This window comes from Castor canadensis, chromosome 12 (assembly GCF_047511655.1).
Source record: "Castor canadensis chromosome 12, mCasCan1.hap1v2, whole genome shotgun sequence".
Lineage (NCBI taxonomy): Eukaryota > Metazoa > Chordata > Mammalia > Rodentia > Castoridae > Castor > Castor canadensis.
Window position 1 is genome coordinate 27,521,924 of NC_133397.1, and position 27,127 is coordinate 27,549,050.

At 36.6% G+C, this 27,127-nt stretch overlaps 1 protein-coding gene across 11 annotated transcripts in view; it reads left to right on the forward strand.

The window, feature by feature from the left end:
* The window catches only part of Birc6 (baculoviral IAP repeat containing 6), a 218,981-nt gene that overhangs the window by 161,040 nt on the left and 30,814 nt on the right, over positions 1–27,127 (forward strand). For 10 of the 11 annotated variants that reach the window (XR_012439655.1, XM_020180666.2, XM_074049470.1 and 7 more), the window contains 5 exons: positions 4,110–4,410; positions 5,612–5,829; positions 10,709–10,873; positions 11,889–12,057; positions 22,321–22,531. Coding sequence is in view for 10 of the 11 variants with exons in the window: in XM_020180666.2 (XP_020036255.2) it covers positions 4,110–4,410; positions 5,612–5,829; positions 10,709–10,873; positions 11,889–12,057; positions 22,321–22,531 (1,064 nt within the window). In the remaining variant the exon portion in view is untranslated. Of the gene's footprint in view, positions 1–75; positions 125–4,109; positions 4,411–5,611; positions 5,830–10,708; positions 10,874–11,888; positions 12,058–22,320; positions 22,532–27,127 lie in introns of those variants that run through there. The other variant, XM_020180650.2, reaches the window with a different exon arrangement.

Genomic DNA, 27,127 nt, shown 5'->3' on the forward strand with positions numbered 1-27,127 from the left:
TCTGATGTAGTACACTATTCCACAGCGAATCCCTTTATTATTTGTTTTCTAACGTACTTGCATTAATTTTTTTAGAAATGTCCTTGCCTTTGCAATCTTTGAGCATTGGATAAATCTTTCAAAGGTCAGTTTACACAGAGCTATATGAGGATTAGCTGATACTGAAGAAATGTTCAGGGTCCCTTTGCTAGACTCATACTGTAACATTTGTCTTCATTTTATGGCTGTCATACTAACATTCCTATTTCTATGCTTCTTTTAGATATGGTAATAATTGTTGTTATTAGAAATTAGAGAGTAAAATAGTAGTGTATACTGCTACCCATATATGCTTCTTTATTTATTTTTTTTTAAATTCTATTCCTGTCTCAAGTGTCATTTCCAGGTTAGGTAATTTCTTAACATTTTTTAGCCCATATCCATGTTTATTAATGTTAATTTTCATTGATGTATGTGTTATCCATGCTGCTTTTTTTTTTTATATTAATGAGGGGGGAGTATTGGACATTTTGAGTTGTGTACACAAAATACTTTGACAGAGTGGAATTTTTATTGCTGATTTCTTATACTTCAGGGACACCACTCACAGAATTTAGGGTCTTTTTAAATCAGTTTTACTTCAGCTTAATTTGATTACATTTGCAAAGGCCCTATTTCCAAATGAGGTGTTACCATCACAGGTTTTGGGGTTAAGACTTTCATAACTTCTTGGGTGCACAGTTATACCCCAAATAATACCTATATTAAGTGGCTTTTAAGATAACTTTGATTTTGAGGTGATATAACCATAGTTTAGCCACATCTTGACACATTTAGATAGGAATGAAACCTTATTTCTTATTGGAAAAAGTAATGGGATAATTATATCAACAATTTGAAATTGAAAAGACTCCATTATTTTCAAAGTTATCATTGTCAGTGAAAATAATTGTCCTAATTTAGTATTCAGTATGGTTTACTAGATTGATTAATACCTGTAAGTGGGGTGCTACTGTATTAACATACCTAAAAATGTGGAAATGATTTTCAATTGGAAATTTAAAGATTGCCTTGAACAGATTGTTATAGAAATATGGATGGTAAAGCCTCTGCTGGGGAAAGCGCAAAAGGAAGTGATGACCATGGTGGAGAAAGCCTGCCCTGCCCTAAAGAATACGTAAATTTTCATAAGCAGACTTGGTAAAAAGACCAGAACGAGGTAGAAATAAGGACTTTAATACAGAAAGTCTAGAACACATTCGGTAATATTAGTGTTTATACAACTTTTCTCCAGGGAACATTCCTCTATATCTGTGGGATGGAAGAAATAGAACTGAAATATAAGCAGCAGTCTTATTGATCAAAGTTTGATTCTTCAGGCCAGCTGGAAATTGAATGAAGGAAGAGTTAAGAAAGCAGGGAGCCACAAATGAGGAGCTCTGAATTCTACACATGAACTCCTGAATATCCTTGGCTGGCTCCTGGATTGTACATACATATAACTTTTGAGATCGATCAAAAGCCAGAAGGCTGAAAGAGGTGTGCAGAAAGTTCAGCTGCTGTCTGTCACAGAGAAGATAGAATGGTCCACAGGACCATTCATGGAGAGGAAAGGCTTCTTCCCAGTAATAAAGGCTTCACTTTAGGAATAAAGTCAAAAGCTTCATTGTCAGGACAACTGTGCCTGCTAAAACAAAACTGAACATACTCCAGGGAAGATTACAGACTCAAGAGTTGAAAGAACATCTCATCAGCAGTGCTCAGGGTATATTGGTGGAATCACTATGCATGTGAAATAACAGGAAAATGCAACACTTACTTATCAGTAAAACCAGTCAGGGAAACTAATGTGTTAGAGTTGTCAGACAAGGACTTTAAAATAATTATGATGAATCTGTGAAGACTACTTAAATCCAAGAATATGTGTAATTATGTTCAATGTATGTGTACTAAGTACTTCATTTAAAAAACTAAAATAAAATGTTCTGGAGATGTGGCTGAAGGGGAGAAAGAAGGGGAGAATCTCTTGCAAGCATGAGATCCTGAATTCAAACCCTAGAACTGCCAATAAAAAAAGGAGAAAAAAATAAAAGAAAAAATTCTCCAAAAAGCTAAAGTTTGTCAGAGTGATTGAAATACATGCTCAGGGTATATGCTATCTACAAAGGATGTGCATGAGGTCTCAAAGCTCTTGTGCCTATTTTAATTTTGGGCAAAGTAGACTTAGAAGACATCTGAGAAGTAAACAGGGTTGTAAAATCACTGAGTAAGAATTAATTCAGAAGTCGTAATCTTAAATGAGTCTACATTTAGTAATATAACCTCAAAGTATAAAGCAGAGATTGGTAGAATTGATGAGAGCATTAGGCAAAATGTACACTCAGTTACATTATTGTACTCATCTCTCAGAAATTGATGCTAGAATTAGTAAGATTGGAGAAGATTTAAGGGAGGGAAAAAAACCCAAAGCTTTTATATATACCTAACTTTTAGCCCTTTTGGGCATAGCATTCCAACTATAGGATGTACTTTCTTTTAAAATGTCTGTGGTACTCTCACCAAAACAAAGAATATAATGGGTAAAGCAAGTTTCAGTAAACTTAAAAGCATAAGAGGTCAAATCAAGAATGTTCTCGCCAGGCTCCAGTGGCTCACATCGGTAATCCTAGCTACTTTAATACGGACATTGGTCATTACAAACATGTGTTTCATGATATACATATGACCTTTCCTTTTTCGGTCCATCTTTAAGTGAATGATGAGAAAGCTCTGTGCTTTCATTAAACATAATTCATTAAATTATGTTTGAGTGAGGAACTTCTAATTAGTATTTCTCAAATGCCTTTTTCATGGTTTTGCAAGAGAAATAGATGTTTAAACAAAATAGACATTTTATATGGCAGCCATGCTTAGAATTAAATTTTTTCTTTGAATTATGTAAAATTAGATTACAGAAATATTTTCTTACTACTGTTCATAGAAAAAACCTTCTTACAGTACTCTGATTTAGTACTTTAAGGGTAAGATCTTATTCTTATTTTGTCAGTTGTCCTACCAACATCCTTTAGGGCCAAAAGAGAAAAATGAGCTTGGTATGTTGGCTTATGTTTGTGATCACAGTACTTGCAGAGACAGGTAAGAGGATTATGAGTTCAAGACCAGCCTATGCTATATAATGAGACCTTGTCTCAAAAAACTGAACCAAAACAAGACATTTTCCTTTTGTTTGATTTGAGGGTGGTAAAGTTCTGGATCCAGTTCAAGGTCATGTATTGCATTTTGTTGTATTGTTTGTGTAGTCTACTTTAATATGTAGCAGTTTTGCTATCTTTATTAGATTTTTATGGCTTTGATGTTTTAAAGAATACAACAAATAGAAATTTTATCTATATATGCAAATACATGTGTATGACTGGATTTCCTAGATGTGTTTGGTAATAGTGCGTGGAATCAGACTTCCACTAGCAATGTTGACTTTCCACTAAAACGAATCAGGGCTGCTTGGATAAGTTCTAGCATTGGACCAGGAAATGCATAAGATGGGTCTAGAATACTATATTGTACTAGAAAGTAAAGAAATGCTCCTAAAAGAATGAAGGAGTCCTTTTTAGGGGGTTCCAGTCACCAAATCTGATTTTATGTAGGCACCAAAGTAAATAGTGGCAGTAGAGAATATAAAATAAAATTAGAGTATATGCTGCTAAAAATTAGCATCGAAAAGATAGATGGGGAAGAAAGGAATATTTTTTCCTTATAGTTCACCAACTAATGGAATGATAGAATTAGGAAGTCACCCTTTGTAACCACTGGAGTAGGAATGGCTTCAGGAAAGAATTATAAAAATACATGAACGAATCAGTCAACATTTGGTGAGAAACAAGATCTTTTACATAGTCTCAAAGAATCTGTCTATAGATATCTAACTAAGTACAAAGAGCTTTCACAGAGACACTTGGTAGATACTGCTATACTTACGATAATGTGCTTGCAGATGTTTGGTTCCTTGTTTTTTTAAAAAGAAGTCACTTTTTAAATCTTTATTGCTGTGCTTCAAAGGGATCACTCGAAGTCTTCAATTTGAACCCGGTATTGAAATGTACAAATAATTAACACACCTTTTTTTTCTGTAGGTGAGTGCTCCAGTGGTAACATCTACTACTCAGGAAAAACCAAAGGATAGTGATCAGTTTGAATGGGTGACCATTGAACAATCAGGGGAATTAGTTTATGAAGCTCCAGAAACTATTGCAGCAGAGCCTCCCCCTATCAAGTCAGCAGTACAGACCATGTCTCCCATACCTGCCCACTCTTTGGCTGCTTTCGGACTATTTCTTCGTCTTCCGGGCTATGCTGAAGTGCTACTAAAAGAGAGGAAACATGCCCAGTGCCTTCTTCGATTGGTATTGGGAGTGACAGATGATGGAGAAGGAAGTAAGTGTTCAGTGCTATTAAGTAAATTTATCAACACATAAGTCGGTTGGGTAAAGTTATCCAGTTGCCTGTTACACATTTATTTTGACTTACCAGGTTATAAAAGCCTTGTGCTTAATTGAATCAGAGGTGTGAGCTCATTTCTTTACCAATTGATATGTGATGTAAGTGGTATAAAAGATTTTGGTGGGGCCCTGAGGCTGGATGAGATTTAGATTCGGTTGAATTATTTCAGAAAGAAGAAATGGTTTAAGCAGTGTTTGTAAGTTCAGAATATATAAGAGGAGAGAAGGTAGCTGATGAAAATTTGTACAAAATGCAGTATTGTTAGCATTGGTTAAAAGTTAGTATTGGATAATATCATGGAGAGGCTTGTTAAGAACTTCAGATTTTAAGTAAAGTAATGATAGAATAGTTTTTAAAGAGATCAAAGAGAACAGAATTGAGAAAATAGTATTATATGTTGTGTAATAATAATATTGAATAATTAAAGAAAGCTGTGGTAATTATTTCGGTTGGGTTAGCATTGTTACTTAAGGAGGGAAGGAAGGTTGATTTGACAAAGTTAGGATAGTATAGCAAAATGGAGTGTTGTTTGTTTGGGTTATCTCTAATTGTTCACTCAATTACCAATTAATATTAATAAAATTAATTTTTTATTTAAAATCACATGATTTTAAAGGCTTACATGAGTAAGGCTTTTTCTCCCATAAGCCATTTAGAAAGAAGGCATTGTTAAACCATATCATTAATTACATTTAATCCAGCAAAAGTGTATGAATTTGTATATCTTAAAACTCAAACTGTGAAATACCCAAGGTACATTTTAAGTAGCTGACTAAAATATTGTTGAAAACTGTTGTTATAAAGGAAATAGTTTCACTTCTTTGTGTATTCATGGTAGAAACTACTTCCAAGGCAAGCTTTTACTTTTTCACTGTTGTCAGAAACTTTTAATTCTTTTTAGTTACATCTTAATTTGTAATAATTTTTGTATAATCTCTAGCTATTCATGCATACATATCACTTTCTTTTGGAGTTTTTATGTATTATTTGTTGCAGCGCTTTTCCTGACATTAAATTTAAACGCCCGTGTTTCCATTTGTGGTGTTTTACCTGTGGTGTACTTTGTGGCCTCATGCAGCCCCATACTACTATTAAAATATTTTTAATTTTGAGTCTTTTTCTCTTATTAATCTAGGTCATATTCTCCAGTCTCCATCAGCCAATGTGCTTCCAACCCTTCCCTTCCATGTTCTTCGTAGCTTGTTTAGTGCTACGCCCTTGACAACTGATGATGGCGTGCTCCTAAGGAGGATGGCATTGGAAATCGGAGCACTACATCTCATTCTTGTCTGTCTGTCTGCTCTGAGCCATCATGCCCCCCGAGTTCCAAACTCTAGCCTCAATCAAACAGAGGTATGTGTCATTTTCAGAAACTTGGGTGTTTTTTTACAATCAAAACCAGATGTTTAGAAGAGAAATTGTAATTTAATTGTTGTCTCTATTAGGCCCCTGCAGAAAATAGCAAATTAACCCAAGTTCTTGAAAGAAGCAATTTAAGAGCTTAAGAAGCTTTTCCCATTTGCCAAGATATGCTGAATTTATGCCATGTTCCCTTTTTGTTTTCTTTACTGAAATTTAGAGAATCATACTATTGATTGGTAGGTTCTGGCCAGTTCTTCATAAAATACATGAGCTTTTCTTTACAAAAAATACTTTAAGATTTTAATGTCTTTGCCTATGTTCATCTGTCATGAGCTACTTAATGCAACAGTTCAATAATATAATTGTTTCCCAAATCAATCCAGAAGCTTGATACAATTTCTGTTTATTTCAGAGGAAGTTGACAAGTTGATTGCAAACCATTTCTAGAAATGTACAGGGTCAAGGATACTTGAGGTAGTTTCGAAGGACATGTTGGGCTGGTTGGTGTGGCTTCAGTGGTAGAGTGCCTGCCTAACAAAGGACAAATGTTTAGCAAACTTATACTACCATTTATCACACTTACTGTCAAGCTACTTCAAGTGTAGACACAAGTTAGCAATCGATAGAGACTTAAACCCGTGTATGTGTATGTATAATTATCTTATATATAGCATTATGAATTCAGTATGGTCTTACCAATATATCATGCTAGCTCAGTTTCATAAGATATGGAACTATATATGCCAAAATTGGTCTATATACCAAAATTAATTTTAAGAGCTGATAGGTCTAAGTGGATGTTGTCATATGAAGGCATACATGATACCTGCTTTTTAAAAAACTACAAATAGTTTTATTATTTTGGAATAGACAGACATCTCTGCCTCTCTTCTTATGCTGGGATTTAAACTCCAGGCCTTGTGCCCCTTTTTGCTTTAGCTATATTTTGGGATTCGTTTGTTTTGTTTTTTTTAGTTAGTTGGTTGGTTGGTTGGTTGGTTGGTTTGCTAGGCAGGTGCTTTACCATTTGAGCTACTTCATGAGCCCAGAACCATGTTCCTCCTGATCTCTGCCTCCTGAGTAGCTGTGATTATAGGCATAAGCCAGCGATACACAATTTTTGCTAGTTTTTTTAATAGGGTATCACATTTAAACACAGGCTGGCCTGGACAATGATCCTCCTATTTATGCTTCCTGCATAGCTGCAATGGATGAAAGGCACCTATCATTCACTACACCCAGCTTCATACTGATTGAGATGGGGTCTTGTGAGCTTTTTGCTCAGGCTGACTTCAAATCATTATCTTTCTAGTCTCTGCCTCTCTGCCTCCTGAGTAGCTGGATTACAGGAGTGAGCCATTACACTCTCTTAGACAAAGATTTCTTGAATAAACAAAGCTCTTCCATAAGGAGAAAAAAAATTAGAAGAGGCAACTTATTATAAGTAGAACTTTTAAAAATTGGTACACAATTGTACATATTTATGGGATGCAGTGTAGTATTTCAGTGTCTGTATACCCCTATATGATCAAATTATGGTAATTAATCTTCTTATTTATCATCTGTTTGTGATAAGAACATTCAAATCCTTTTCGATTCCTTTTGAAATGTACTATACATTATTGCTCTCAGTAGTCACCCTGAGCAATAAGAATACCTGAACTTATTCCTCCTACATAGCTATAATATCCCACCCATTTGCATGCCTTCTCCTACATAGCTATAATATCCCACCCATTTGCTTGCCTTTCTCCATCCACCTTTCCACGTAATAATTTTTTTGTTCCATCAAAAATACTGTGAGAAGCTGGCTGCCACCTGTAACCTAGCTACTCATGAGGCAGAAATTAGGAGGATTGGGGTTCATAGCCAGCCCCAGGCAAATAGTTTGCAAGACCCTATCTTAAAAATGGCCAACACAAAAAGGGGCTGAGTGGCTCAGGTGGTCAAGTGCCTACCTAGCAAATGTGAGGCCCTGAGTTCAAACTCTGGTGCCACCAAAATAAGTAAGTAAGTAAGGATGAAAAGGTAAGCCACAGAAAATGTGTATTTGTGAGAGGTGATTGAGATAGATAGATAGATAGGTAAATAGATCGATCTGATGTAGAACTTACGTTCAGAGTGTATAGTGAGCTTTAAAATTTCAGAAAGGTGAAGACAGACATCTAATAGGAAAATGGTTAGAAGGATTGAATGGGCATTTTCTAAAAAGCTGTGTAAATAGCTTTTGAAAGGGAGTCTCTTTCATTCAAGTACAAATCAAAACTACTGTTGGTGTACTGCTGAGCATATTATCATTTTTAAAATAATCAGGATTCTGGTTTTCTTTGTAGAAGAATGAGGGTGTGATGAACAAGAAATGCAGTGAGGGGAATTTCTGGGGTACAGTGATATAATTTTTGACCTTCATGGCTAAATTGTGATTGCATCATGATAATTCATTAAGATTTACAAGTTTTTTTTTTTATTGTTTCTGAGTATGTATTAGACTTCTTGTTAAGAAATTTTGAGGGCTAGGGCATGGTTTATGTGGTCGAGTGCCTGCCTCACAAGTGCAAGGCCCTGAGTTAAAACCCCAGTACCACCAAAAAAAATAATAATAATAAAAATGAGATGGTTGTATTTGGCACATGCCTGAAATACCAGCTACCCAGGCCAGTGTGAACAAAGTTACCAAGGCCTTATCTCCTAAAACCAAAATGAAAGCAAAAGGGTAGGAGGCATTGTTCAAGTTTTAGAGGGCTTGCCTAGCAAGCGTGATGCCCTGTGTTTCAATCTCTAGTACCACAAAAGAGAAAAAATACAAGAAATTTTATTTTGTTTTATTTTGCAATTGAGACAGGTTCTTGCTGTGTTGCTCAGACTGGTACACGATTCCTGGGCTCAGGTGATCTTTATGGCTCTTCTTCCCAAGTGTTGGGACTATAGGCATTTTTGTTTGCTTTAAATAAATAGTTGTTTTTTTAATTACATTAAAGGAAATGTTTATATGTTAATGAAATTTTATTGACTTAATAGCTTGAAAGATGGAATTTCTTATTCACACATCCATACTGCTATATGTATCAATGTATAAAAACTTGATTTCTGTATTTTTTTTCCCCGTGAAAATATTTCCATTAAAAGAAACGTAGGACCCCTCCCTTCCCACGGCAATGTTCATTCCTCTCTTAATAAAATTTCCTGCCTGTACCCTCAAAGAATTGACAAAGAAAAACTGTAGCGAGACCAGATAATCTTTAAAAAATAAAGTTGTGACAGCCCCCCCCAAAATAGAATTGACATTGCTTGAGAGTCACTATTGAAACTAACATTTATTTATTTATTTATTTATTTATTTAATATCTTTTATTCATATGTGCATACAATGTTTGGGTCATTTCTCTCCACCCCCCCCATCCTCGTCCCTTCCTTTTATCCCCTCCCTCTGTCCCCCACTCCCTCGCTTCCAGGCAGAAACTGTTTTGCCCTGAACTCTAATTTTGTTGAAGATAGAGTATAAGCAATAATAGGAAGGACCAAGGGTTTTTGTTAGTTGAGATAAGGATAGCTATACAGGGAGATTCCTCGCATTGCTTTCATATACATATGTGTTACATTCTAAATTGATTCTACTTGAAGTGACCTTTTCTCTAGTTCCTGGTCCCCTTCTCCTATTGGCCTCTGTCGCTTTAAAGTTTCTACATTAGTTCCTTTGCATTTGAAACTAACATTTAATTGCAAATTTTTGAGGGTATGTGATAGGTTAAATTTTAAGAAAATTGTTTAAAGCAAGATTCTTGTTCCAGAATTAATTATACTTTCCCCATAAATAATAATAAAGAACTAACCTTTACAGGGGTGAGGTAGTATTTATGAACTGGCCATTTTTCCATCTCCTCACCATTTTCATTTTTAATATTTGAGCTATTTTTACACTTCACATTCTGAACAAGACAAAACCTGCTCTTTGTGGAAATGGCAGTCTTCACATTGGTGGTAATGTCCTGAGGGTGTTCTGCTTGTTGGTCCTGAGAGGATTTTTGAAGATAAATAGTTGCTCTCCATTTACCCCTTCCTCCAGCCCCTGGCACCTACCAATTTTCATTCTTTCTCCAAACACTGACCTATACTGAATATTTCAATTGGATGTAATCATAAAACACATTACCTTTTGAGTTTGTCATTTACTTTGCATATAAAGTTTTTAAAGTTTATTCATGTAGCATGCATTTGTACACTTCCTTTTTATGGATAAATAGTATTCCACTGTATTTCTTTAGATACCCATTAGTGGATATTTGGGGCATTTCCACCTTTTGAGTATTGGGAATACTGCCAATATGAGTATGTGTAATGTGTTTGTTTTAGTACTAGTTTTCATTTATTTTTGTTTATTTACCAGTACTAGGGGTTGACCTCAGAGTCTTGTGCTTGCTAGGCAGGCGCTTTACCACTTGAGCCACACTCCCAGCCCATTTTATATTGGTTACTTCTGAGGTAGGGTCTTGCTTTATGCCCTGGTCAGCCTGGACCTCCATCCCATGTGACTGGGATGATAGGCGCATGCCACCACAAAGCCATTGGTTGAGATGTGGTCTCGAGAACTTTTTACCCAGGCTGGTCTTGAACCATGATCCTTCTGATCTCCACCTCCCCAGTAGCTAGGATTACATTGTTGCACCACTGTGCCTGGCCTTAGTTTTCATTTCTTTGGGAGTTATAGCTAGGAGTGGAATAGCTGAGTCATTAATTAAGATGTTCAGTTTTTAGATGAATTGTCAAATTGTTCCTTGTAACTACTGAGCCATTTTACATTTCCAGTGATGAGTATTTTTGAAGGTAAAGTAATCCAAATGGTAATAAATTCTTATTTCTTTATTGCTACAAGCCACAGGTGTCTAATGCTCATAACCCTGCGTCTACAGAAGAACAGCAGCTATATTGGGCCAAAGGGACAGGCTTTGGAACAGGTTCTACAGCTTCAGGGTGGGATGTGGAGCAAGCCTTAACTAAGCAGAGGCTTGAAGAGGAGCATGTCACCTGTCTTCTGCAGGTATATTTGTAAAGTCAGTATTTTGGTGATAGTGATTTTTTTATTTTGTTCTGATATATTTATCTGCAGTACTAAGATTTGAACTCAGATCCTTGCGCTTGCTAGGCAATCGCTCTGCCACCTGAGTGTACTGATTTTATATAGTGATGTTGTGTTCAGCTCACTCCCAGCTACTTCCTGCCCACTTATGGTCCTGGCTCCAAATACTGTGTAAGGTACCTCTGGACAAAAATTGTTATTTCTGCTTATTGTAATTTTTTCCCCTCTTGATGAAGCTCCTTCACTGAAAGTGAAAAGTGTGAATTTCCTATGACTGGAAGACCATAATGTATCTTCCTTCTTCTAGTCATTCTATCACTGTGTTGTATTTGGACTCCTTTATTAAAACTTATTGTCTATTTATTTTTGTTTTGGTGCTGGGAATTAAACTCAGGGCCTTAAGCATGCTGAGAATGTGCTTTACCTCTGAGGTACTCTACATTCCCCTAACAATTTTTTTTTCAAATTGTCCTTTGATGTTTCTAGACTCAAGCAAGTTGAGCTGAGGAGAGATGCAGAAACCAAAGATTAGCTTTAGTTCCTACATCAACTAATTGAACTCAGTCCTGGCTTGAGTGTTGTTTTCTGTAATTCTAGAATGATATGCTCCTTCTAGTATGAAGTTCTAAGATTCCTGCACCCTCAGACGATTAACTGAATCTGTTCAATAAAAATCATAAATAATGACAGTTGCTACTTAGTTTTCAGTCCTTGTCCATAGGTGGGTTGCTTTTCTGTGTGTAGATATGTATGGTGTACATCTTTTGTAAGCATCACTCTTAGACAAAACAGATCCTTCTCTATTGAAAATTTAAACAGAATATGTCCTTTGAAAATATACAGTGTCAGACACTGAATAGAAAAATACATACATATACAAACATTTGAGAATTCAGATTGAATGTCTAATGTAAAGTTCAGGGTTTTAAAATATGTGAAGCAAAATCCAGTTTAATTTGCACCTCTTTTCTTACAGGTTCTTGCAAGTTACATAAACCCTGCAAGTGGCTCTGTGGATGGGGAAGCGCCACCATGCCCTGAGAGCAGAGGTCAGAATAGCAGTGCCCTGCCGGCTGTGCTGCTGGAACTGCTCAGCCAGTCCTGCCTCGTCCCTGCCATGTCCTCCTACCTACGCAATGACTCAGGTAAAGTACTTTGTCATGCCTTGGGAGGTGAATAATTCTGTCCAATTAGCTTATCATTGTCACTTTAAATATGAAGTTCAACTCATATTTATTTTTAACAGTACTGTGGTTTGAGCTCAGGGTCTCACACTTGCTGGTCAAGCTTTCTACCATTTGAACTATGCCTTTTCTCTTTTGCTTCTTCAGACGTCTCCCACTTTTGCTCAGGCCACAAACCTCCCACTGTCATCTTCCCAGTAGGTGGAATATCAGGTGTGCACCACCACACCTGGCTTGTTTTTGAGTTAGGGTCTGGCTAACTTTTTTGTCTTGGTTGATCTTGATCTGCAATTTGCCTGTCTCTACCTCTCAGGTAGCTTGGATTATAGGTGTGAATCACCATGCCTGGTTCAATTGACATATTTAATGGATTTCTCTTTTTTTGGTGAGACTGGGGTTTGAACTCAGGGTTTCAAGCCTAAAAAGCAGGCATTCTACTGTGTAAGTGTGTCCACGCTTCCAGTCCATTTTGCTCTGGTTGCTTTGGAGATGGTATCTTGCTAATTATTTGCCTGGGCAGAACTCAAACTATGATCCACCCACACCTGGCTTGTTTCTTTTTAATAATCTGTAATTGCCAGTGATAGAACAAAGCTCAAAACTTTATGACAATATTCTGATCTAAGTATGATTGAACTTCTATACATTTTATTGTATTTAGGAAACTAAAATTGTAGACAGTAATAATTTTTGAGGAAAAGCTGATAAATCATTCAAGTTCACAAGTTCTTTTTTTTTTTGAGGAGCGCTAATTGTTGGTTTATTCTTTCCATTTTCTTTCTTTATTCTTTTTTGTCTTCTTATTTTTTAAATTATGGACATTTTGAAACACTCACTAAATTCCAGTCTCATTGTTTTTCGAACTTCTTCTTCTTCACTGTTGTTCTTCAAACAAGCCAGGTATGCTTCTACCTCAGGGCCTTTGCACTGGCTATTCCCTTGGCCTGGAATGTTCTTCCTGCAGATATCCATGGAGCTCATGCCCTCTTTTCCTTGAAGGCCTACACTGAGCTCCTTGATATTGCCACTTGGGGCTGAAGGTGTAGCTCGTTGTAGAGCATCTTTGATTAGCAAGCTGGGAGCCATGGGTTCAATCCCCTCAAGTCCACAAGTTCTTGATAATAAGGGAATTTAGACTTTGAAAGTCAATTAAAGTACTTTGTCAACATACAACTGATTAGAAAAGATTTTGTTAGCATATAGTGTACAAAATAATGACCTTCCTTATATTTTCTTACATGTTTATAATGTACTTTGATTATACTCACACCCGCATTGTCTTTTTTCGCTCCCTCCACTAGTACCTTTTCTCTTCTCAAATAGTCCTCTGCCGACACTGGCCTAAAACTGCAAACCTCCCAACCTTTGCTTCCCAGTTAGCTAGAGTCTCATGCATGTGCCACCATGTACCCCTGAGTTCTTTGTGTATTCTGGGTATTATTCTCTTGTGAGGTGAATAGCAGACAATCATTTTCTTTCTTTCTGTAGGTTCTCTTCCTCTGGTAATTGTTTTCTTTGCTGTGCAGAAGCTCTGTATTTTTATGTCAGAGTAACTGGAGTCATATTCAGAAAAGCATGACCTCTGTCTGTGTCATGGAAGTGTTCCTCTCTGCTTTCCTCTTACAGTTTCTAAGTTTAAGGGCTTATAGTAAGGTCTTTGATCCATTTTGAACTGAGTTTTTGTACAGGGTGAGAAGTATAAATCTAGTTTCAGTTTTCTGTATGTGGATATCCAGTTTTCCCAGCACCACCCATGTGTGTTTTAGTCCCTTTGTGGAGAGTCAGATGGCTGTAACTGTGTGGGCTTATTTCTGGGTCCTCTAATCCATTTTATTGTTCTGCGTATTTGTGCCATTAGCAAGGATTTTAAGAAAAAAAATCTGAGTATAAAATGAAGAAAAACAACATGTAAATAAAATTAATAAAATAAATATTTTTAAAGATTAAATAATACTAAAAATACTACCAAGAAAAAAAGTTTAAAAAAAAAGACAGTTGAAGCAGTTTCCTTCTGGGTTCTCTCCTATAGTAATCTGCCAGAATAGAGAACGTTGTGGTGGGTTGTCTCTATCCTAAGGTGTCTGGAGTCTACAGTAGTTCCTCTCTTACTATATAGGTTGGTGTTATGCTGTGTGTAGGCTGTGGGCTGAGCTGGGTAAGGGATTTGTTGTCAGTGTCTGGCCATGTTCACTTTAGAAACTTACCTTCTTTGCATCCTGGAAGCCACTGCTGGCCCCAGTGAGGTCTGTATCCTGTGTGCCTGTCAGGTTTCTGCTCACTCAGATGCTCCCCAGTTTGTGCACAAAAGGGCAACAAAAGTCCACACTGAGGCATGGCCCCTGAGTGGTTTGTGGAGTGGGGAAAATTAAGCCCTGAGTTTTGCACTGGAGGAACAGACTGCCCAGCAATAAACCTCCCTGCTCGACTTGGGCTTAGGACTTTCAGTCTCACCTGATAGCAGAGAGGCAGATTCAGAGGCTGAGCAATCCACAGAGCTCTTAGCCAGCAGGTTGATGCACAGGGTAAAGGGTTAGGTGACCAGGCTACTGACCTGCATTGTCCACAGTCCAAGCTCCCCAGTGCTTAAACTGCTCAGGGGATCTGTGTCAGCCTTCCCCATGACTGCCTTTCATGGCCATCTCCTACCCAGTCACTGGCAGGGAGTCCCCTGGCTCCCTGGCTTTTGATTGCTGCTTGTTTTCCTGTCCCAGAGTAGCTTAGTCTCAAACAATAGGCCCCCTCTGAGTATGGCACCTGCTAAGATATGGGAAGTATTGTAATGAGTTCCTTCTCCAATGCTAACCTGTGCTGTAGGAGTCACTGTCACACCAAATCCCCACACTGGGTTTAAAGCTTGTGAAAACTGTGGGGTTTTCTTGTGACTAGGAATGCCAGTCTCCTTACCAGGGCTGCCTGGTTTACCTTGGGGCTGCAACTTCTCCCCCTGACCCTGTGGAGCTGCAGATTATTTTATGCTTCTTCTTATCACCTTTCTATTTCTCTGAGTTTTTTAGTTGTCCTGTTATTTCTTTCTTGATTCCTGATGCATTTCCTCTCTCTCTCTCTGTCCTTAGAATAGGTATAGTTTTCCCTTGTTATCTTGATTATTTTTATTTAGAGTTACACAGAGGAAATTTGTAATCTGCCACCGTAATCCAGAAGTTCTTAACAGCTGTCTATTGGTTGGAATTTCTGTATTATTTACTTGACTGTGGAGTCATTGTCAAAGAAATGGTTTGTTTTCATAACAGTAGATAGAAAGTTGTATATTTTATTAGAGACTAAGAAACATTCAGATATTGCCAAAAGAAACACGCAATTAACATCTACTTCTTTTAGCCACGACCTTTATGTTTGGCTTTTACTCCTATTTCAGCTGTCAGCTCTTCTTTTATCTTTATCTCAACATTTTTGTATTTCATTAGTTATTAAGGAAAATTAGGTAAGGAAAACAGTGGGAAAGAATCTTGGTGTATCTCTTTTCATGCTTGTTAGCGCTGGCTGTGGAGATGAAAGGCACCTGTATTTTAAAAGGAATCACCACAGATATTGTGTGCTCCTAGGAGTGACTGTGCTTCAGAGCATGCCATTTCTGAGTCTCCTGAAATCTCTTCAGGAACTTTTACTTTTTTTCTTGATTTATTGGCATATTATAATTTTACCAGGGTACATTGAGACATTTACATAAGTGCTTACCATATATCTTAGTTAGATTCACTCTTTCCATCTTTCTCCTTGATCCCCTCTTCCTCCCTTTGTAGAACTGGTCTCATTGTTCTATTTTCATACATGAGTACATAGTTTTTCCACCATATTCACCCACCTACACCCTTTCCTTATGCCCTTCCCCTCTTCCCAGTTGTACCCACCTCTGGACAGAACTTGTTTTGCCTTCCTACCCTTGCTTTTTTTTTTTTTAACAAAAAAAGTCATTTTTGTTTGTTTATGATGGTTATACAGGGCGTTTCATTGTGACATTTCCATATATATGTATTATGCCCCAAATTGATTCATCTTCTTCATTATTATTTCTACCTTAGTCATCTTCTTATGGTGATAAAATTTTGAGGTGCTAACTTATTTAGATTAGTTTCTATTTCACTTTACCTCTTTGATATCTCAGATTGTTTTTCTTTTTTTTGTCTTTTTCATAATTAGATACCAAGTGAAGAATATGCTTGGATTTTTTTGTTGCTGTTTATTTATATATCTGCAACTTTACACAGATGTATTGTTAGAATAAATTTCAGACATTTCATCTTTTGTGAGTTCACTTTCTACCAGAAATATTTAATGATGTATTAGTAGTTTTTCTACTATAACCTTTGCATGAATTGGCCTCATTTTGTAGGCCTGAAAATCAGTGTAGAGGAAAATTTAGAAGTCTGTAGCTATATGTAAATGAGTGGACCTTTTGGGGTTTTTTGTGGCTATACTGGTGTTTGTGCTTGCTAGATAGGTGCTGTATTGTTCTAGGCATGCCTCCAGCTCTTTTTGCTTTAGTTATTTTTCAGGTAGGGTCCTGTGTTTTTTGCTCAGGTCAGCCTGTACAGCAGTCCTCCTACTTATGTTTCTCACTTTATTGGGATGACAGGTGCATACCACCATGCTCAGCTGTTTTGTTGAGATGAGGTCTCGCTAACTTTTTGCCCAGACTGGCCTAGAATTGTGATTCTACTGGTGTCTGCCTCTGGAATAGCTGAGATTACAGGTATGAGCCACGACACCCAGTTAGAATCTTTAAAAGTGTTTAGTTTGGGGATATGACAGCAGCAATAGGAGTTGTCCTGTTTAGTATTTATGCTAAACTGATGAACTTTTTAAAAATGCTTTTGCATAGTGGTTCCAGTTACTTACCATAGGCCTGTATGTTTGATGCTTCATTAATATTCTTCTTAGGCTAACTAAAATAAGACATCTGTTATTGTGCTTGCTTAGATTTTGCACTTTGAATTAATATGAAATCAGTACCATAACTTTGGCCAAGTATAGATAATAAACTAGTAATTTAAAAAATATAAATTTTGGACTTTTCTCCAAAAACTTAATTCAGTAAGCTAAAGTAAGTGAACTGTTATTAAAAATAGTACATGAAAGCATTATAAAAGAATAGATTTCAAGCCACAACTTCCAGCAGCTACTGAAATAGGTAAGTTTATCATACATCTGTATTAGAACATTTGATCTCCAGTATCATTCTTAAAAGGAATCGTAAATTCCTACCAACAGTGGGTGAGTTCCCCATTTTCTGTAAGCTCTCCAGCATGTCATTTTTGTCTTTTTAATAATAACCATTTTAACTCAGGTCTGATGATACCCATTGCGGTTTTGATTTGTATTTTTCTAATGATTAGTGATGTTGAATATTTTTCATACACTTACATATCTTCTTTTGAGAAGTGTGTCTTCATACAATTTGCCAGTTTTCAACTGGATTATTTGGGTTGTTTGCTGTTGAGTTCCCTATAGATTCTGGGTATCGACCAGCTTCCAGCTGGGTATTTGTAGAAATATTCTCCCACTTTGTAGGTTGTCTCTTGACTCTGTTTATTGTTTCTTTTGCTGTGTAGAGGCTACTTAGTTTGGTATAATCCTATTTGGCTCATTAGTCCAGCGATTGTGGAAAACAGTGTAGAGGTTCCTAAAATTATTTAAAGTAGAATTACAACACTATCTAGCAATCCCACTTTGTGTGTGTGGAGGGGTGGTGGTGGTGGTGGTGGTAGTGAGGCTTAAAGTACCTTGAGCCACTCCACCAGCCCTTTCTTTGTGATGGGTTTTTTTGAGATAGGGTCTCAAGAACTTTGGGCTGACTTTGAACCGCAGTCCTTCTGATCTCTGCCTCCTGAGTAGCAAGGTTTACAGGCGCAAGCCACTGGCACCCAGCCAGAAATTCCACTGTTTTATATATACCCAAAGAAAATCTAATCATTGTATCAGAGAGATAAATGTATGCCCATGTTTATTGCAGCACCATTCACACTAGTCAAGACATGGAATCAGTCTTGACTATCAGTCCAGTGCCAGACAAATACATGTAAAACAGTCACGTGTACAGTAGAATATTATTCAGCATAAAAGCTGGATGAAATCCTGTTATTTGCAGCAATATGGTTAGAACTGGAGGACACTATGTTAAGTAAAGTAAACAGACACAGAAAGACAAATACCACATTTTGTTGGAATATTTAAAAAAAAAAAAAAAAGCTGATCACACTGGACACATTGGCTCACATCTGTAATCCCAGCTATGCCAGAGGCTATAGGTAGGATTATTATGGCACCAGGCAAAATCAAGATACCCTACCTGAAAAATAGCTGAAGCAATAAAGGCTGGAGCAGTGAGTGGTTCAGGTGGTAGAGCAGCTGCCTGCCAGGTGTGAATAAAAAAATTGGTCACATAGAAGTGGAAGAATAGTGGTCACTAGAGGGTAGGAATGACATGGGTATAGTGAAAAGAGTGGGTAATGGAACCAAAACACAGTTGTACCAGGGTAGAGTAGTTCTAATGTTACATAGCACAGTAGAGCAACTGTTAATTATATATTTCAAAATAACCAGAGTTTGAAGAATCCCAACACATAGAAATGACAGTGTTTGAGGAGATAGAAAGTCTAATTACCATGATTTGATTATTACACATTGTATACATATATGGAATTATAGCACCGTACCTGACAAACATATACAGATGCCATATATATTTATTGATGAACAGTAATAATAAAAGTCTCATAAAAAGAGAAAGCAGTTACTTTCATGAGAAGTTTCTTAGAGGTAGATTGGGAAACCTTTGGTATAAAGTCTGTGTTCATTTTCCTTTCTCTCTCAGCATTTTGCTTTCGCTTGTCATGACCATGTAGTTCTGAAAGCTGCATTTGTTGGTCAGGATCACTTTTTCTCACACTACCATACTAACATTATGTTTAGTAACCCTGCTGTTACCCCACTGGCCACTGGGTGGGAAAACTGCTTCATTGTTAGGAGTAATTGAATGTTAAAGTTAACACCTTCCTCTCTTACTCTCATTTGGAAAAATGGTGTTTTTTTTTTTTTAGAAAAACAACACATTAGGTCTTAGGGCATATTGAATCACTAGCCATTAACTTAATGGATATACTAAAACTTCTGTGTTATAAAAATCTACCTTTTTAGTGCTGTTTTCAAAGTATGGAGTTGAATATACTTTCAGAGTAGAAAGGGAAATTAGAGTTTTCCTGAGAGCAAATTGTACTTGTGACAGAGACACTGGGAACAGAGAGCCTGTAAGCCAAAGAGTCTGGGCAAAATCTCATGGCAAGAGCTGGAGAGGGAGTTTATAGAATCTGTATTTTAGGATTTTGTTTGTTTGGATTTTGAGACAGAGTCTTACTCTGTAACCCTGTCTGGGCATAAACTGAGGATCCTCCTTCAGCCTCCTAAGTGCTGGGGTTACATCAATATGACTGGCACTATGTGTGAGTTTTTATGAAATCTGAGTCTGCCCCCAGCTACACATGCACACAACAGACCATGAAGGATAGGCTGTGATAAAATCCAGATTCCAGTATAACTGTTTTAGTTATATACATAAACTGTTCATATATATACAGATAAAACTGTTACTTTCGTGTGTGTGTAATTTGTGATAAAGTTCAAAATGATTACTTATGTAAAGAGTCAGGAAATGATAACCAAAAGGTTTTGCCACAAAGTGACATAGATATTGGAGTTATTAGACAAAGACCCACAAGCAATGTATAATCATGTCCATGGGATAAAGGTGAACTATTTTCTAACTGGATGGAAATTTTGCAATGATAAGATTATTTAAAATTTCAAATTCAGTAGATGGACCCAGTAGCATAGCAAGGGATAACAATGTAGAAGGCATTGAACTTGATGATAGAATCTGAAAACATGGTACAAACTGAAGAGTCTCAGAGACCCTGTCCCTGACAGGTACAGAAGGAACAAAGAAATAGAATGGCTTAGAAAAAAAATGGAAGAAATATTTCAAAACCTTATAAGGTGAAATACATAAACTTAGAGATTCAATAAGTTTGGCAAATATTAAACAAGGTCATCACAAAGAACCAGAAACACAAAACACCCTGTACCATGATATAGCTACATCTAGGCATATGAGTACTCATATTAAATATAATTGTTTAAATAGATAAGCTGACCGATTGGATATACTTAAAAAAAAAAAACAGCCAGTTGCTTATACCTAAGTGAAATATGTCATAGATGGCTTAAAAGTAAAAGTAAAAGCAATGATAAGCTGGCTTGGCTGTATTCATATTGCACAGAGTGGTCTGAGAACAAGTTGTATTCCCAAGAGTGAAGAAGGATGTTGCATAATGAGAAAAGGTTCATTAATGTATGCACTGTTATAGCAGAGTTCCAAAATATATGAAACAAAACCCAACTTGTAGCTAGTATTTGAAAGTTAGCATATCAAATTTTTTTTTCTTTTTTTTTTTTTTTTTGTGGTACTACGGTTTGGACTTAGGGCCTCTCTTTGAGTCACTCTACCAGCCCTTTTTTGCAAAGGTTTTTTTTTTTTCAAAATAGGGTCTTGGAAACTATTTGCCTGGGCTGGCTTCAAACACTGATCCACCTGATGTCTTTCTCCTGAGTAGCTAGGATTATAGGTGTGAGCCACCTGCATACTTGGCAATTTCATTCTTCTTCATGGTCAATAAATACTCCATTGTGTATATATACTACATATTCTTTATCCATTCATCAGCTCTTGGACACCTAGACTAATTCCATAGTTTGGGTATTGTGAACAGTGCTATGATACATGTGTGTGTAGTTACCTCTATTGCATATTAGCTTACATTCCTTCAGATATATGCCTGTAGTGGCAGAGCAGGATCATATGATAGTTCCATCCTTGTCTTTTTGAGGACTATCCATAACTGATTTCCTTTGATGTGCATGGCTTTTCATTTTTATGAAATCACCTTTGTCAGTTCTTGCTCTTACTTCCTGAGTAGTTGAAGTTCACTTCAGAAAGTCATTGCCTTTCTAACTTTCAGGTATTTTGCCAGTGTTTTTTCCTGTAGTGTTTTCAAAGTTCTAGATCTTATATTAAGATCTTTGATCCATTTTGAATTGATTTTTGTCCAGGGTGAAAGATAGGAAACTAGTTTCAAACTTCTACATGTTGATATACAGATTCCCCAGCACCAGTTATTGAAGAGGCTGTCATTTCTCTAAATTGTATGTTTTTGGCTCCTTTGTCAATAATTAAATAGCTGTAGATATGCAGGCTTATTTCTGTATTCCATTGGTTTACTTGTCTGTTTTTGTGCCATTACCATACCATTTTTGTCATTATGGCCTCAAAGTATAATTTGAAGCCAGACATTGTGATAACCCCAGCATTATTCTTTTCGCTCAACATCACTTTGGCTATTTGAAGCTTTTTATTCTTCTATATGAATCTTAGGATTGATTTTTCTATCTCTGTGAAGAGTGATACCGGGATTTTGATGTGGATTCATTGAATCTATAGATTACTTTCGGTAGTATAGCCATTTTCACTGTATTAGTTCTGCCAGTCTAGGAACATGGGAGGTCTTTCCATCTTCTAGTCTCTTCTTCAGTTTCTTTCTTCAATGTTTTATAATCTGAAATTGATTTTTAATAAGCTGTAGTCCTATCATTCTTTCTTATAATGTAGCCCTACTTCATTTTTTTCAATTTAGTTTTAATTTGATTAAAAAAATATATCCATGTCAAGGCGTGTTAGCACAAAGTCTGTTATTTCCAGCACTCAGAGACTGAGGCAAAAGGATCACAAGTTTTAGAACAGCCTATGCCACATAGTGAGACCCTGTTCAAAACAAACAAACAAACCCATATATATGTACATCTACACACACACACACACACACACACGTATATTCATAGTATTTCATGCTGTAAGTGTAGTCATACTGTGCTGTGTTATTTGGGCTGTTCTTATAGGTGCTATAACTAGATAGTTGTTTAGTTACACATCTTGTTTCCCCCACAGTGTTACAACGTCTTCACTTCCTTGTCTCCTGAAGTGTCTGTAATTATTCTTTGCACATTGCTGTCTCATAAAACGTCTTTCATATTAGTCCATTTACCAGCTGAATGGTTCTTCTTAGCATCTTGGCAGAAACTGCATTGCTGTGGACTTTTTTTTAGGCTGCGCATGTTCTCATTTTGTGATTGTTCCCCTCCTCCTCCTCCTCACAGTTCTGGACATGGCAAGGCATGTGCCACTTTATCGGGCTCTGCTGGAGCTGCTCCGGGCCATTGCCTCTTGTACGTCTATGGTGCCGCTGTTGTTGCCTCTCTCTACAGAGAATGGCGAAGAGGAAGAAGAACAGTCAGAGTGTCAAACTTCTGTTGGTACATTATTGGCTAAAATGAAGACCTGTGTTGATACCTATACCAACCGTTTAAGGTATTGTTCTATATTCATTTCTTTAACTTTGCCTCTAAACAGTATTTTATTTATTTATTTATTTATTTATTTTTCCATATTTTTTTTCTTTTATTATTCATATGTGCATACAAGGCTTGGTTCATTTCTCCCCCCTCAGTATTTTTTTAAAAGCTCAGGTTTTTCTTTTTCAATGATACATAGTATTTCAAAACACACACACACACACACACAGACACATAATGACAAATGTGTGTGCGCGCACACACGCAGAATATAAACATACAAAGAAAAGACAATCTATCTACACTTAGAAACATTTACTCACAATGGCTATAAAATATGGATTTTATAGCTTTAGATAATGTTTTTATTAAATATTATCACGTCTGCTCTATAGACAGATGCTAATTTTATTCAGTATCAATGTCAGATAAACCTTTCATGTCGGTAAATGCTACACATTGCTGAAATTGTTCTTAATGCTGCTACTTCCCCATTGTATACAGGAGTTGTATTTTACATGGCCATGTATTAGTGGGCATTTCAGGGGCTCATAGAAATGTCTTCAGGGTAAAATCTTAGAAGCCAAATTACTGGGTTCTTGGATTGCTCTTGTTTTAATTAGATACATGCTATATTTCATGGTATAATTTTTCTGTGGAGTCAGCAGATTCAGTGTTTAATTGTTGGAGCTGCAATGAAATTAATTGTTTATGGAACAGATGAATTTTTTAAAGTAATTTTGGCTAAAGTTTATGTTAGAAAATTGAGATGATGCATTGTGTTACCAAAAACTCTTTTTGAATACTCTAGAAAATCTTTTCCTGTTGCTTAGCAGAATCTGTTCTGTGGTTGTCAATTCTCCTTTAAGATGGCATAATTCTGACGTTTAAGGTATTTATGCTGCCAGTGCAAGTTTGTTACTTGTCACTGGTCTTTTGAGTCAGTTAATGTTCTTTTTCATATTTGCACTATATTGACTTTACCTGTTCTGTTATTTTTTTTAAAAACTTATAATTTATACAATATAGGTCAAATAATGGAAGAGAGTTTGTCAATGGAAAAATAGTTTCTGTCAATATTTACCTTGAGGGGAAAATCAGCTTGTTGGATCAACCTGTCTTTACTGGCTTAATCCACTGTTTTCACTTTCAAAAGCAATGACTTTGCTGACGTATGGCTCAAATGGTAGAGTGCTTGCTTGCCTAGTAAGTTCAAGGCCCAGAGTTCAAATCTTAGTACTACAGACAAACCAAAGCAAAAAACTAATGACTTACTGCTGACAGTAAGAATCCTAAATTAGACGATTAAGAGAAGGGCCCATTGGTAGAGATATAAAAGCTGTAGGATTAGTTACACGTGGTGGTGCCTGTCTAGTCCCAGCTACTTAGGAAGTTGAGGCACGGAGATCACTTAAATCCAGGACTTCAAGGGCCAGCCTGGGCCTTTGTCTCAAAAAAACAACAAAAAAGTTGGTCTCATTCTTGCCTAAAGACGACGACCTGCTTTCAGTCTATTGAAAGTGTATTTGTTACCCAATAAATGTTACCGTCACTTTTCACTAGTAAACAAAACAAAAGTAACAATAACAACAACAACGACAAAAAACAGTACACTTGTTGGGGATGTAACTCAGTGGTAGAATGATAACCTGGCATGAGGAAGGCCCTGGATTTGTTCCCCAGTACTGAAGTAAAAACAAAAAGCACAACAGCAACAAAAAAGCAAGATACAGATCCATGCTACTCTGTATCTTGAGTAGGGAAATGTAAGTTTGTGTAGAAGAGTATTGTATTTGGTCCCATTCTCTATCATGGCTCCCTAAAAGTCTTTCTGACAGGTAACCTATAAAAGCCAGTTAGGTTATATAAAAATAATGTGCCATAATTGAACTAAACGTCTAATTTTATATTTGAGCTAATGTCTCCTTGAGAAATAATCTGATTGAAAATCCTCTTCTCTTCCCTAGCGATTAGTGTCCCTGACTCCTGTAGCAATAAACGTGTTGCTTTTAACCAGTCAATTTGTACAATGCATATCAAGCTTTGAAGTTCATGTATTTTTTGGAGGAATCTTGCCTTGTATTTCTATACCTTAGATTTCTTTGTTTTGAGATGACTATTTTAACTTATACCTAAACACTGAAATTTGTAAAACCTTGAGTGTTTTTTACCTTTTGATACTTTATTTACTAGATGAAGAATTGCATATTGATTTGAAATATAATTGTAGCCTTGGTCAAAAACAGCAACAAATTTTTAATGTTAAAAATATGATAATAAAACTAGTAAATTAAGAATACCTTTCTTTCAACTGTGTATTTCCTTATGCTATAATTTCTAGTGGATCCTACAGAAATGAATGTATAGTGTATTGAATTGTAGAATAATTAGAGAGTAAGCTTATTGCATTGAATGAAATTTGGACACCTGTCATTCCTCTCTGGTTAACTTTGCTTTTCTTAATCTGTTTCTTGTTTACATAATATCCGCTGTCAATTTTTGAAGGGAATGTTGATTTCTGTACAAAAAAATTTAATTCAATTTAATTTCAGATAGAGAATAACTGAGCTTCATTTCATTGGAGCTCTTTATTTTTCTGCTGATTACCTGGAAAAAATCTGTCTTTAAATTCTTCTTTAACTAGGAAAAAAGTCATACTTCAGAATTATAAAATTATGTACCAACAAAATATGCATGTAAAGAATATAGTAACTCATTTCATTTTTGTTGTTTTATCTCTGTAAAGACTCCATGCAGTGTTTTTAGTAACTTCATTTTATTAATAGAGAAACACTAAGAATATAGGAGGTTTTGTTTTGTTTTGTTTTGTTTTTTTGGTGGGACTAGGGACTCTTAATACTTGAGCCATACTTCAGTTCATTTTGGTGTGGTTTTTCTGGAGATGGGGTCTTGCAAACTATTTGGCCAGGCTGGCCTCAAATTGCAATCCTCCCGAGCTCAGCTAGGATTGCAGATGTAAGCTACTGGCCCCTGGCATATGAATGTGCTTTTAAGACTTGCATATGTTTCTTAGTTGGGATATCTTGTGGTCTTTGTTATATTAAGTGGCATCTGTTGGAAAAAGAATCCGGTAAAGTCTTATGTATTATTTACATCCCTACCTCCTTTCAAAGTTTGGCATGTTGAGAATTCATTTTCAACTTCCCAAAGAGAATAAAATGCATCCTTTTCAGCCTTTCAAGACTTAACATAGCCAGGCATGTAGAAACATGCATGTAATCCCAGCTACTCTGGAGGTGAGGATATGATTATGGTCTGAGGCCAGCCTGAACAAAAGCGTGAGACCTTATCAGAAAAATAAACTAAAAAAGCAAAAGGACTGTGGTATGGCTGAAGCACAGGGGTCTGAGTTCAGTCCCCAGTCAGTACCACCTGGGATGGAGCAGTGGGAGGGGGGGATAGATTTAGGATTCTTCTTTTTTTTTTTTTTTCAACCAAACATATGCAAAAGACATGCCTTTCCTCCCTTCCCGCCCCCCAGCCTCTTCAAATGAAAGTTTATTGAATTTAACTCATTGGTTATCTTAGATAAAGAAAAAAAAGTAGGTTCACTATGTATTCTGCAGATCTTTATGATTATTGTGGTTATATGTAATAATTTTCTTTGGAGTTATTTGTTTTGCATGTGTTATAGTTAGAATTTTAATTTTCCTTTTGGGAAAATAAAAATTTAAATGTTTTAGCCTGATACGAAGAAGAAATTTACTGTTTCTGGTGCTAATAATCTAATTAGGATTATCCTGTACTGCTAATTTTTACTTTTGATTCGATAATACAAAGAATGAGGAAGATTCTGTGAGTTAGCCCCCTCCCAAGCCTGAACCCTCTTAAAAGAAGAGATGGGAAGCTAGGCATGGTGTTGCATGCGTGTGACCCCATCTCTTGGGAGGCTCAAATGGTAAAGAACCTGCCTAGCAAGAGAGGCCCTGAGTTCAAATTCCAACACTGCCAAAGGGAAAAACGTGCAAAAGTTTGAGCTCCAGGCTGGTCTACATAGTGAGACCTCTGTGGGGGGGTGGTAGTGACTGTTAGTTAGAAAGGCAAGTAGTAAGAGCATTACTGATTCATTTACTTAACAGATGTTTATTGAATATTTATGAGTGTGTAATAAGAAAAGTGTGTCTTCTTCCTAAGGGGTTGATGTATAAATGGGAGAAGTAATAATAGGCATTTTAAATAATATCATACATAGCTTTTTAGGAAAAGCACAAGATATCACAAGAGAACCAACCCATGTTTATAAACCTGAAAAGTAAGTATAGGGATTAGCTAATTGAAGAGGGCCAGAATATTTGTAACCCAGCCTGTGGCGACAATGTTAGCTGTGGAAAAAGTATCACATATTTAGGGAACCTATGGAAATTTGGTGTTCCCTGGGTCCCTGGGTATAGTGTTACATAGGTGGCAAAATGAGGCTAGAAGATGAAGAAGGGGTTACAGATTCACTTACCCTTTACAATAAAGTGGTGATGATGTGCTTGAGGCATAGCTCAAGCAGTTGAGAGTGCCTGCCTAGGAAGTGTCAAGCCCTGAGTTCAAACCTCAGTGCTTCCCCTTTCTCCCTGCCCTAAATGAAACTCTGATAAGCCAC